The 13,223-nt window shown below is 37.5% G+C and overlaps 1 protein-coding gene across 16 annotated transcripts in view; it reads right to left on the bottom strand.

Moving 5' to 3' along the window:
- Nucleotides 1-210: 210 nt before the first annotated feature.
- The window catches only part of camk2d1 (calcium/calmodulin-dependent protein kinase (CaM kinase) II delta 1), a 124,561-nt gene continuing 111,548 nt past the window's right edge, over nucleotides 211-13,223 (bottom strand). For 8 of the 16 annotated variants that reach the window (XM_007231054.4, XM_049482053.1, XM_049482054.1 and 5 more), the window contains 5 exons: nucleotides 12,185-12,233; nucleotides 3,599-3,674; nucleotides 3,374-3,468; nucleotides 3,026-3,257; nucleotides 211-1,976 (listed from right to left, as the gene is read on the bottom strand). In XM_007231054.4, coding sequence (XP_007231116.3) covers nucleotides 1,973-1,976; nucleotides 3,026-3,257; nucleotides 3,374-3,468; nucleotides 3,599-3,674; nucleotides 12,185-12,233 — 456 coding nt within the window. In that variant the 3' untranslated portion in view covers nucleotides 211-1,972. Of the gene's footprint in view, nucleotides 1,977-3,021; nucleotides 3,258-3,373; nucleotides 3,469-3,598; nucleotides 3,675-6,297; nucleotides 6,598-12,184; nucleotides 12,234-13,223 lie in introns of those variants that run through there. The other 8 variants (XM_049482047.1, XM_049482050.1, XM_049482046.1 and 5 more) reach the window with 3 other exon arrangements.

Here is a 13,223-nt window from a genome sequence, read left to right on the forward strand (position 1 = left end):
TTAGTTCTCCTGCACCCTGGCTAGCACTGCTTGGAGTAGCCTGAGCATTACCTGCTAACAGTTAGCCACTAATGCAATTCGAGACTCTAAGCTTACTGTAAATTAAAGAATCACTTTACTCACCCAAATAAACAATTTTCAGAAGAGAAATCTGTGTAGATTAACATCCAGCGCTCGTTTGACTTTAAAAGAAAGTCTTTTTTTAAAACATTTTTTTTACTTAGCTTAGCTTTACTTAACTAACCCGCAGCACCACCCAGCAGTGAGACCTGCTGAATTAGAAGTTCCTTATAGTGTCTCTTAAAATGCGCCTTATAATCTGGTGTGTCTTGTGTATGAAACCAAAGGTTTACTGATAGTGCGCCTTATAACATGGTACACTTTATAGTGTGAAAAATACGATGATCATTAGAACATGTTTTAATGTAACGTCTTGATTCATTATTATTTATAACATTCATATACATTAAAATTTAGGAATACTTAATGTCTTAACTAGTGTCAATTAATAATTAGATAAAGCATTATATAAGCATTTAATAATATTTATTACTGTGGTACACTTATTGTAAAGTATTATAATAATAATCTTGTCATTATTAGAAAGTATCTCATTACTATGAGACATTATGACATCCTCAAAAAATATAATTTTATATCTTCTCATTGTTATAAAAACTTTCTTATAAATACGAGATGTTTCACAATTTTACATTTTATAACATAATATTTCTTAATAAAGAGAATGTATTTCCTAATTACGAGATGTCATATTTACAAATGTTGTTTTTTATCTCACATATAATAACGAGATACTTTCTCATATATATGAGATGCTGTAAGTTAAAATTACAACACGTTTTTATGACCATATCTTTTCATTTTAAGGTACTTTCTCATAACTATGAGATGTTAATTTCATAAGCATGACATAACATATACTAATGGCATGCTGAGATTTTTTTATAATACTTTGCAACAATACGCTTCATTGACAGATAATATGTGTAAGTCATATCCTTGAGGTTCTATTGACTTTTATTGTTAAGCCTCTATTAGCCCGGGGTTAGTTTTACATGGGGAGGTGGTAGTGGTCAGACTATGTCAGCCATTTTTACGGACCGTGTGCTCACAAAAAAATCTGCCACCTTTAATCTCATGTTACACAGGATTAATATAATTTTTTTAACACTTGTGTGAGTCCAAACACAGCTTTTCTGAAGTATACAGGCACTCGAGGAGGCGTTTAGTTTCATAATGCATGTCAAATATACTTAGGAACGTTTAGGATTGTGGTATACCTCGTCCACAGATCTTTAGCTAATCTTAGCGTCTGTACGTAAACATGTAGCTGCTAATTGTCACACTAAAAGTGTATAAATCGAGTAGTCGCTCCCATCTCAGTCATTTACGCAGACATTTTTAATCCTGTGCAATTGGGTCCTAATTTTTCTTGTGGTAAAGTTCTATTGCTCCTCCTCCCCTTGGAACTAAGGGCTATGATTTAGAAGTGTGCACACTGTTTGTGTTAGGTGTAACCGTGGGGACAGAAATCAGACATTACAATTCCTGATAAACCCGAACACCCTAATAGATATATTTATATATAGAGCAACACAACACACCCTCTATTTAATCTCTCACCATAGAAAATATCAACATTTAAAAAAGATAAAAGTATACTTAATGTCTTATGAGAACAACTTGCGAACAGTACTCGCAAACAGTGTGCGTGCACACACCCAAACATACACACACACTCACACACACACACACACACACACACACACATACACTCACATGTGCACACATCCTGATACAAAATGATAATTCTTCTCCACCTCCATGTTGGCTAAGTCCAGCAGTGACCATATGTAAACAAGACTTATAAGGTAGAGAAACATGACAGGTGGGCTTGGGGTGTGTAGGACCGACGCTCATCTAACATGAAGTGTCTTCTCTCGAGGCCTCATTAACTGTAGAGGAGAAAAAGAGGAATTTTATACGTTACAACACTGTGAACATTATCATTTAAATATCATTAATAGAGCATATTACAAAAAATATAGCAGCAAAGTCAGGTCCATCCTAAAGCGACATGATGTTAAAAACTGACCCATGCAAAACACCATACTTTATTTAATACAGGTGCAGAACTACCAGGCTCCTCTCATATTTTCTATGTTTGAAATTACAGCAATAAAATCTAATCTAATAAAATCTAGCTTCAGGATTACAAAATACACAAACAGCAAACAAAAATACATCAAGATAAAATATTATTTACTGCTCATCTACTATACTTGTTACTGCATTGAATAATAAGTCAGAATTCCAACACCAAAAACATCAAGTGTATAACATAAACGAAAAGCAGACCCATGCTTTTGTCTTGTCTGATCTAAACTGCAGCTCACTGTTTACTGAGCTGTCAAAACCACAATAGTTCAAAACTTGGTAAAGAACAAGAGAGCATATCACACCTGCTCTAGCCTCATTACACTGATTGTCTCTTCGAAAACTGATTTTAAAATTATTTCACTGTTCTTTTTATTATTTGCGCAAGAAAGTAGAGTCAATATAAGTACTTATCTAATCATTTAACAAATAAAAGCTTTAAAAAGGCAAGCAAAATATTTTCCATCAACAAAAGAGAAACAAAGATATATATATATATATATACTTATTTAGACTGTAATGTTTATACAAATACATTTATATATATATATATATATATATATATATATATATATATATATATATATATATTCATATTGTATTCATATTATTTCCATTATCACATTAATAATCTAATATTATTAAAGAAGGATTATCTTTTCTGATGTTTCTGATCTGATCAATTATTCCTGCAGGCAGTAATTAGATTGCTTAGGTGGGATTGATTAGATTGATTAGTGGTGAAGAGAAAGATCTGCTGGAAGGTAGCTTTCTAGGAACAGGTTTGTTGACCCTTGTTTTACATGGATGCAATCAGATAATAAACACACACACGTGCAGCACTCACTTGGTGGGCACAGTTGGTGATCCGGAGCGATGAAAGTGAATGTTCTGCCACTTGCTCTCGCGGCGATGCCACACGCGGGTCTCCTCTGACTGCATGGTGCGAGGCATGTTGTTGGCGTCGATGTACTGGGTGAGCCTGATGTAGGCTATGCAGGCGGCGTCCTCTCCAATCAGGTGAACGTGCGGATTCAGCAGGATGGTGTGGACGGTACGCCGGTGGCTTTTGGAGAGAGCTGAAGGGAGAGAGATGATGAGTGATTATTTTTAATCTGTTCCCTTTTTACATTCTTTTAAAAATTATTTAATTGTTTTTCTGTGGGAGAAAAGAAACATATGATGTGGTGCTTACAGTTCTCAAAGTAGAACCTGTGGAAATCGGTCCCCTCCACAAGATTCCCCAAAGCCTCGGGTTCAAAAGAGGTCAGTGAAGGGTCACAAATCTTCCTGTGAGGAAATCAGACAGCATGAGATATTGGTGTTTTTTATTTATTTATTTTATTTTATTTTATTTAGGACAGACAAGTATACGGACCAACAAGATAAACAGAAATAACTATACATAATTGTGACTCACGTATAAGCTTCAAAGTCTCCGTTGTTTATGGCCTCAATCAGCTGCTCAGTCACTTTAATAATCTCCTGCTTCTTCGCTGTGAAGAGACAACAAGAAAAGGCCACTTCATGTGAAGAAAAAAAAAGCAAGTCAAAGTACCATGGTGCACTGCTTATTGAGGCTCTGAAGCTCATTGACGATGTGCAAGTTAACAATAAAATGGACGCTATGACAATCAGAGGTTTATATCCCAAAGATCCACGAACATCAGAGAGGCAGCACCAATCATACTAATATAAAATCCTGAATAAAGTCAAAAGTCATTTAGTACGTTCTCAGAACATTGGCAGCCCTGTATGGAACAAGAGTACCTCAAAAAGAGAGGCTTCAAAACACCAATTACAGATTCTACATCTGAATAGAGTCAAATGTCACAAGTGTCAAACAAAAGGGAAAATTATTATTTTTTTTAATTTTTATTTATGAATTAAAAGGGTGTCTTGTGGTTTTTGAGTCGTCCTGCACACGGTAAATCCATAATTAATTGTCCATCTATTGTTAATTTTTTTCATTTGTTAATTTCAAAATTAAGTCTGTTTTATATCAAAATGGATATTTTGAAATATTACTCAGCCATGATTACATATTATAAACATTAAACATTAACATTAAACATTATAATCTGAGGCTAATTTGGGTTTCAAATCACCATTGTTCCAGAATCAGTGATGCAATTCCGACACATACCACCAGGAAGCAGTAAAGGACAACATTATGTGGACAGAAACTCAACACTCAAAACAAGCAAACAAAAATTCTCTGTGAGATTCTGACTGCTGGTTTGGATGTTGATTTGAAGCCTTGTGCTGCGCAGAGTAGCAATACATATAAACAAGAAAACTGGGGAAAATAAAGTGACATTTGAAGTTGAACCCAGTTCACACCCTGTTTTGGTGTAACAGTTTCTATTTTCCAGTTATTATTGTGTTTCCAGTATTAGTGTTTTGTCAGAAAAAAATAGTATTGTATATTTCGCACTGTAAGGGGCACTATTAATGGACAAAATCCATTAATTGTCCCAAAAAATGGTCAGTGCAGTTTATAATCCGGTGCACCTTATGTATGAATTTTACCAGTCAGGTTGTAAGGAGCAGTAAAGCCACTCTGCTTAAGAACAGCATAATACAGGAGTTTCAGTTTAGTTTTCAATCACTGAGACTCGAGACTGGAGCAGTATTAGCATTAGCTGCTAACCCCGCTAAGTGCTAGCTCTTTTGCCGTTCAGAGGTATTATCGGGCTGTAGCCTTGCTGGAGCAGTATTAGCATTAGCCGCCAACCGCTGTAAGGGCTAGTTAGCTATTTTGTCGTTCAGAGGCGAGTATTATTGGCCTAGTAACACCGGCTACCACCACTTGAGCAGTATTAGCATTACCTGCTTACTGCTAGTTAGCTCTTTTGCTGACTGTAGCCTTCCAGTTTACTGTGTTAAAACAAGCTATGTGGGACGAAACACTAGCTAATATCACCGGAACACTCAGTGTAGTTCCTCAGAGTAGCGCTGTCTGGCTAGCTTCTGTGGAAGCTTACTGTAAATAAATGGAAGTGCTTTACTCACCCAAAAAAGGAGAGAAATCTCATAGATTAACATCCAGCTCTAATTTGACTTAAATTGATCAAAAAAATAAATGTGGTTTATAATCCAGTGTGCCTTGTGTATGAAATAGACCATAAAATAGAGGTGTATTAATAGTGCGCCTTATAGTGCAAAAAATACGGTAATTTGTCTTGTCAGCCACCTTAAATAACAATTTTAACCAAATTAATCACCACAATCACACTATGCAACCAGAGCTGGGAGGGTAAAGGCTAGCAGATGCTTCCACCATCTTTCCAAACTACTGCTGATGTTGTATTACAAGGAAAACAATAACCACTTTCCATTGATAGTGCTAATGCTTAGACCAGGGGTGTCCAATCCTATCTTCAGATTTTTATCCCAGCCAAGCAGAAGTACACGTGATCAGTAGTCTGAAGACTGACCCACTGATTAAACTAATTAAACAAGTGGAATCAGGTGTGCTTCTGCTTGTGTAGATTGAAAACCTGCAGGCACACCAGCCCATTGCTAAGAAGATTGGACACCATTGGACACTTAGATGGCTCACAGTAGATCCAACTACTATCTATACTTCACCCAATTTCTTTAAAGGAGAAATCCGGTGTGAAATAGATTTGGAGTGGAGTGAAACATGATAATGAGTACAAACTTTTGTTGAATAGAACTAAAAGTGCTGTATTATGCAATGCTGGGGGTGAATGGAGGTGGGCAAGAAGTCAAACGTTTGTACCCGTTATCATGATGCACTCTGAAGCTCCATGCTCCACAAAACCAAAATGCTGATAAAAATCATATTCATCCCAGTGAAAAAAAAACAAAACAAAACTCAAAGGACAAATTTATGTAAAATTGTCTAAATCTTTACTTTAATTAAGGCTAATTGCTTGCTGGGTGGAACATTTGCTGTTATTTTCATCCGGCCTGGTTCTGATTAGCTACTAAACCAGACCAGTTAATAGAGTAGCATCAAATTGGGATCTCATCATATTGAATGGATATTTATCAGCATTCTGTGAAGAGCTTTTCTACAAAACTTCTCTACAGGCATAGAATGGACTAGATCAGCTTAAATTCACTTCCTCTCACCCCTCTGACACTTACACTGTATGGCGATGGGGCTCTGGAGTGGTTGAGGCCTTTTGAGAGCAGGCTTTGGGTTTAGACTCTGGCCACAACGGGCTGTAGAATTGACAAAGAGGAACGCCAGAAAGGCGGAGAGGAAAACGAACAAGTAAACGGCCAGGAGCAGTTTGAGCGTGTAGTTACAGCAGGCCTCTGCTCCTGGCCATTCTCTAGGGAGATACCAAAAAGAGGTGGAACAAGTAGAAGAGGAGGAGGAAGAGCGAGAGAGAGAGCGTCTTTGCTGATAATACATTCTAGAAGCGATCTGCAGGCGGCGCGCTAGTCAGGCGAGTAAGAGAGGTGATGGTACATGGTGGTGGTGGGAAAAGGATTATGGGTACATTTGTATACAGGATAAGGATGAGAATGAGGGCAGCAAATCACAAGGAAGCAGTAAAAGGAAGAGACAGAAGAGACAAAAAGCAAAAAGACAGAAGGGTTGAATGAATGGATTGAATTGATGTAAGATTTGTTTCCAGAGGTCCCACTGAAAACAATAGAAAAAAGTGAAGCACAGGAAAGACATGGTTAAAGGATAAAAGGATAAGTGTGAGAAGTGAAAAACAAAAGAGCTTTTCTTGTAATTTCATTTGCATATGTTGATTCCTGAAATTACCATCCTTATCACAGCTTTTACAGCATCAGTGCGTGGTTAATGGCTGCTTTCCAGTTGTTGCTTTCAAATTGCTTTATTTGTTTCCTTTACTCTGGTATAATAAAATAAAAAAAACAGAAAGCAGACAGACAGACAGACAGACAGACTATATAATCTGTTGTTTCAGGCACTGGATGACAGTCAGCATTTCACAGTTAAAGGAAAACTACACATGCCCCAGTTTGGCGAGGTCCTGTTGGTATGCAACAACAGAATTACTGCTTGCATGTTCATTTACTCATACTTGTAATCGCAAACAACTCCACATGCAGTACAAATAAAACACAATAAATAAAAGCCAGTAAAAGTGAAATGCTGCTTGCATTTCTCAGCCTCCCACTCCCAACTTCTCACTTCCCTGCTATTTACTTGCTGTTTTTTTTTTTTTTTCCTGAAAGTCTCTCATCTGATTGGCTGATGTGGGCCCGGTGTCCCACGACCATGCTGAGAAAGTAAACATACAGGTGCTGGTTAACGAATTAGAATAATTTGAAATAGTGCAATCATGAAATTCTTTGAATGCATTTTTTGTGCAGAAAGCAAATCAGGTGTTCACCGCACCTGTCCTACTCGTTAGACTAATCACAGAACTCGTTACCTGGAAAAAAAATTTGCTCAGCTGAGCTTTCCAAAAGGCCCATTTAGGCCATTTAACTGTGACACTGTTGTTTTATTGAATTAGAATAATGGAGAAACCGTTTCATTGAATTAGAATAAATGCTCGAATTTTTGTTTTCTGTGAAGAGTGTTCACTGTGCAGTATAAAGTCAGGGTTGAGTAGAATTTCTAAGTTGTAAAATCAATCATGGGTAAGCAGCGCGACCTCTCAACCGGAATACTGGCTCAAATTCAAGCCCTTCGCCAACAAGGCTTGATCCAAACTAAAATTGCTGAGCAGCTCGGCATCAGCCAGTCTTCCGTCTGCAAAGCTCTCAAGAAAAACTGCAGCAAGCGCACCAACTGTTCCGGCGTCTGAAAAACTTCTGCTCGCGACAACAAGCAGCTGAGAAAGATCGCAGTCAGCAACCGGTTCAAGTCCACTTCCGAGCTCACCGACTTGTGGAACAAGCAGACCGGCGCTGACGTCTCCAGATCAACCACTTACCGTCGTCTGCGCGAACTCGGCTTCAAATCTCGCGTTCCAGCAGTAAAACCGATGCTGAACAAGAAACAAATGGAGAAACGGCTGAAGTGGGCCAAAGAACACGGCGAGTGGACTGCTGAAGACTGGCAGAAAGTGGTCTTCAGTGACGAATCACGCTTCTGCATCTCCTTCGGTGACCAAGGTCCTCGTGTCTGGCGTCGTGGTGGCGAAACCTACAACCACGAGTGCGTGAAAAGATCCGTCAAGTTTCCCCAGAGCGTTATGGTCTGGGGATGCATGTCCGCTCGAGGTGTAGGGAAACTCTGCTTCCTCAAGAAGACTGTCAATGCTGCCGTATATCAAGATGTTCTGGAAACGTTCCTGATTCCGACTGTTGAGGAACAGTTCGGCGAAGAAGACTTCATATTTCAACAGGATCTTGCACCGGCTCATGCGGCAAAGTCGACCAAAGATTGGTTCACTAAAAAACAGCTTGAAGTTTTGGCATGGCCGGCCAACTTGCCTGACCTCAATGTCATTGAAAACCTTTGGGCCATCGTCAAGCGGAAAATTCGCGACAGAAAGCCTACTACGCTGGACCAACTGAAGCAGAACATCGCCACTGCCTGGGAAGCTGTGAGTGCAGAAACTTGCGACAAGCTGGTCAAATCGATGCTGCGGAGACTTCAGGCAGTCATACAAGCCAAGGGGGCAGCCACAAAATACTGAGAAAGTGATGATTGTAATTATAATAAAAATTATTCTAATTCAATGAAACGGTTTCTCCATTATTCTAATTCAATAAAACAACAGTGTCACAGTTAAATGGCCTAAACGGGCCTTTTGGAAAGCTCAGCTGAGCAAATTTTTTTTCCAGGTAACGAGTTCTGTGATTAGTCTAACGAGTAGGACAGGTGCGGTGAACACCTGATTTGCTTTCTGCACAAAAAATGCATTCAAAGAATTTCATGATTGCACTATTTCAAATTATTCTAATTCGTTGACCAGCACCTGTAAGTCCATACAGTAAAACTAATTTACTTTTTATATAGGCATAATTTCATAATTTTTCTAAATTCTGGTCATAATATTTGTTAACCTATAATACTTACAATTACGCTATAACATAATGCTAATTCTAAGTAGTTATCTATATTGGCATCTGCAAGTACAAAAATATACATAATTGAAAGGTACATACACTGTTCAAGGTAAATGACAAAGCACTTTTGTAAGCCAGGATAAGAGCCCCTGCTAAATGCCTTAAATGTAACTATAATTACTTGATAATTAAGGATATATCTAACTGATCTGCCACGAAGTCACACATATAAAATAATCACAAAATGGATCCATGGTCCAGATTTTCAGGATACACCCCAGTTCAGTAACATGCTTTATATATTTATATGACCTTTATATGTTGCCTGTTAATTAGGGGTATAACAAAACATAATATCAGGAGTGTTCATACCAAACAATCACTGTATAGATGTCCAGGGTTAATGCTCAATACAGTCTCATAAAGAGCACAAGGTATGCTATTAAGGTAAATACAGTAATTTTACAATTAGACTATTAAGTCTGCAATAAATCTACCATTCTCTCAATTGCAATTTTACTGACTGGTATTGAAATGCTGACTGACAGAGGAAGGAGGAGACCCTTTCTCATTTTATATCCAGTATGAAAAAAAGAGGCTGGGGCTGATACTATTCGGCTACAGCAAACGATCCTGTTTTTGTTGGGTGCCAAAACTGAGTCGACAGTTCACTAATGACTAGACTAAGATTAAGGTTCTGTGAACCTCCCTTGCTCTCTCTTTTTCTCTTTTTCTTTCTTTCTCTCTCTCTCTCTCTCTCTCTCTCCCTCTCCAATAGACATACACACGGCTATAGCTCGGGGTGATTGCGAAGCACTGTTTTCTAATGACTGCAATAATAGCAGAAAAAAGGCAATAACTCTCCGGAACTGGAAAGTTCAAAATGAGATAAAGACAGAGCAGAGAAGACTACACTGTGAGAAAGCATCAGTAAAGTGCAGGTCTGCTTAAAAAGCCTGTCTGCCTGTAGATTCAGTAATTGATACCTCCAGGATTTAGCCATCATTGTGCCATCACACAATAGCCTTTCACTGACAAATGACATAAAGGGGGAATATGAATATTTAAACTGGCTTTAACACACAGGATAATATATTTCAGTAATAAGAACTATGATACAGTCAGATGACTGCATGGGCTGCAATTTAATGCTGCAAATTGCAACTGCAATAGGCATTACAATTTGTGATATGACATGGTTAAAAATCAGTTCGCATTATTTGACCAAAATAACTTCATAACTTTGTTATTTAGCATGACAACTTTGAGTAATCAACATTACACAATAGCATTTCACTGACATAAAGAGGTGTGGGGGGGGTATGAATATTTAAACTGGCTTTAACACACAGTATAAATATATTCCAGTAACAGAAACTATGATAAAATATGATGACATTGTACAAAGGGCTGCAAATTATGGAGAAAATATATTTAGTAAATTTAAGTGAATGTTTGTTAAAGCTAAGTCCATTTATAAAGCTAGGCTAATGAAGACAAACTTTACTGAAACTCACTTATAATGCTGGCCATTAAGGTACATGCAGTAATTTTACAATCAGATTACTAAGTCTGTAATAAATCTAGCAGTCTCTTAATGGCATAATGAAGAACATTTTATTGACTGCTATCAAAATGCTGACTAACAGAGGAAGGTGAAGACACTTTCTTATATCACACCCAGTGTGAAATGAAAAATCTGGTGCTGATTAAGGCTGTTATTTTATTAATTAAAATGTTTGATTTAAACTTTGATTCTATATACTAAAATACTTATTAAATATATATTTTTTAAAATATAGAATTTTGAAAAGTAAAACTGAACTGAAAAGTAGCTTCATAAGTAAAACTGTTCTTATTATTTTTTACAACAAAGGTTTTAAACTTTTTAATGGTGCATCCAAACTTTTGAGTTATACACTGACAGCTGCATGCCCGCCTCCTTCCTCTCCGCCCTGCACTGATGTAACCACAATTTTGCCTAAAAGAAGACTACAAAGGGCAGCTGTGAAGACAAAAACAGGATGACCTACTAAATGACTAAACGCATGAATGAGTCAGAGAGCTCAAAGAAAGCTGATGGAGAGGAAGACATAAATGCTTATTAAAAAAAGGAAAGAAAAATGGAAAGAATATAGATCGCTCTGTTGTTAGGCAGACCTAGTCAAAGAGGGTGGAATTTCAGCCAGAGTGTCAGGCACGAAGAACTGTCCAATTCAAAAGTTCTGAAACACGTTTAACAACTGAAGAACTGCGCGCACCACACCCCCCACCGCAACCATTTCTTCTGAAAACAATGGTTTTGGGAAAAAAAAGAGTTTATCCTGCTAGTTGTCTTAATGTCTTTACTGTCCAGGGAAGTCTTTCTACTATATTTCAGAGCACTGCAGTGAGTATTTGATTGTATTTAGCAACAAGAATGTTAGACAACCATCACCCTGCTTCATACCCAACTCATTCCAAAAGGCGTGCCATCATTCCTCTTCAGCTCAGTGCTGAGTGCTTTTAATCCTTTTATCCCATACCTGGAATTAAACATGTTGCCAGTGGGTTCATGTTAATCTGCTAAGTCCAAAGTTAGCGCAGCTTCTACCAGGAGATTTTACAGCACTTCATGCTTCCCTTTAGTGGTTTTCATTTTCCAGCAGGACTTGGCACACTGCCCGCACTGCCAAAAGTACCAATTGGTCTTGTATAATATTTAAATTTTCTGAGATACTGATTTTTGGGTTTTCACTGGCTGTAAGCCATATTCATGAACACTAAAAGAAATAAACATTTAAATTAGATCATTCTGTGTGTAAAACCTCTATATAATATATGACTTTCACATGTTAAAACTGAGCTACTGAAATAAAGTAACTTTTCAATGACATTCAAGATGCACCTGTAGGTCTTGCACGTCTCGTGTCAAAAGGTCTTGATGTTCATAACCATGGCTACTGGTTTCTGTAACCACAGCTAAATCAGGATCTCTGAAAATGTTTGCATGTGATCTTAGTTTACAGGCACAGCTCTACTGTACCTTTCACATCCTCATCTTCAATAGTGGTGTTGGCACTCTCTGAGGATTCCTGGGAAAAAAAGAAGAAAAAAGTTAGTTGTTAACCTCTAAATATATGATTTAAGGCACACGTTTGAAGGTGAACTCTGAACCACCGGTCAGCAACATAGTGTACAAAATACTGGACACAATGCTGGACAGCAATTTGATGATTTAAAAAAGAAAGTCACAGTAGGGATCAATTTACAGAACAACAGCGGCTCAAAAACCAGTCCTCATGGGATCAGAAACAGACTATACTTTTCACTAAACTCTCCCATTGTTGGAAGCCGAGTTAGAACAAAGAAGTGGACTGTGGACTGGTCCGGATAGTTTTGGTTTCATTAAAAAAACTTTATTATATCCTGTCATCATCAGCTACATGGCCTGCATCTCTCTATTCGTCTATATAAATTGGTTTGTAGGATGTTAGTTATGAGTTCTGCGATTGGTCAAAAGATATAAACCATTTAGAAAAGTGCTTTCAGCTCCCCTGGCTTAAGGAACTTGAGGACTAGTTTGAGGAGCAATGTTTGGTGAAATACAGTATTTTGCAAATATATATTTTACGAATTCTCTTTGCATTTACTTTTTGTAATAAGAAATGAACTATCAGTATAGCTACACTGACATGAAGCTTTTAAACATTGCTTTATTCATCTCATATCCACCTGAAAAACCACATTAACACGACATCTTTTAAACACCCGCTACACCTGCTTAAAAGTTTTTTTTTTAGTATTCCCCATAAAGCATGCAACAAATTATGCACCCCATGCATTAATATTAAACATGCAAAAAGCTTAAAACATGCAGGAAAAAGCACTAGACTTACATTTAAGACAAAAATACAAAGAAAGAAGCACACAACCACCACTATATCAGTGTAAAACGCATGCACAGCTTCTTTTGGAGATACAATATTTTGCTATACAGATTCTTAGCTACCCTATTAAATCCTTTTGAGCTCAGGAAAGAAACTTCAGCACAGTGGTACAAATATATAACTTTAGTAAGCTCC

This window comes from Astyanax mexicanus, chromosome 8, assembly GCF_023375975.1.
Source record: "Astyanax mexicanus isolate ESR-SI-001 chromosome 8, AstMex3_surface, whole genome shotgun sequence".
NCBI classification, from domain to species: domain Eukaryota; kingdom Metazoa; phylum Chordata; class Actinopteri; order Characiformes; family Acestrorhamphidae; genus Astyanax; species Astyanax mexicanus.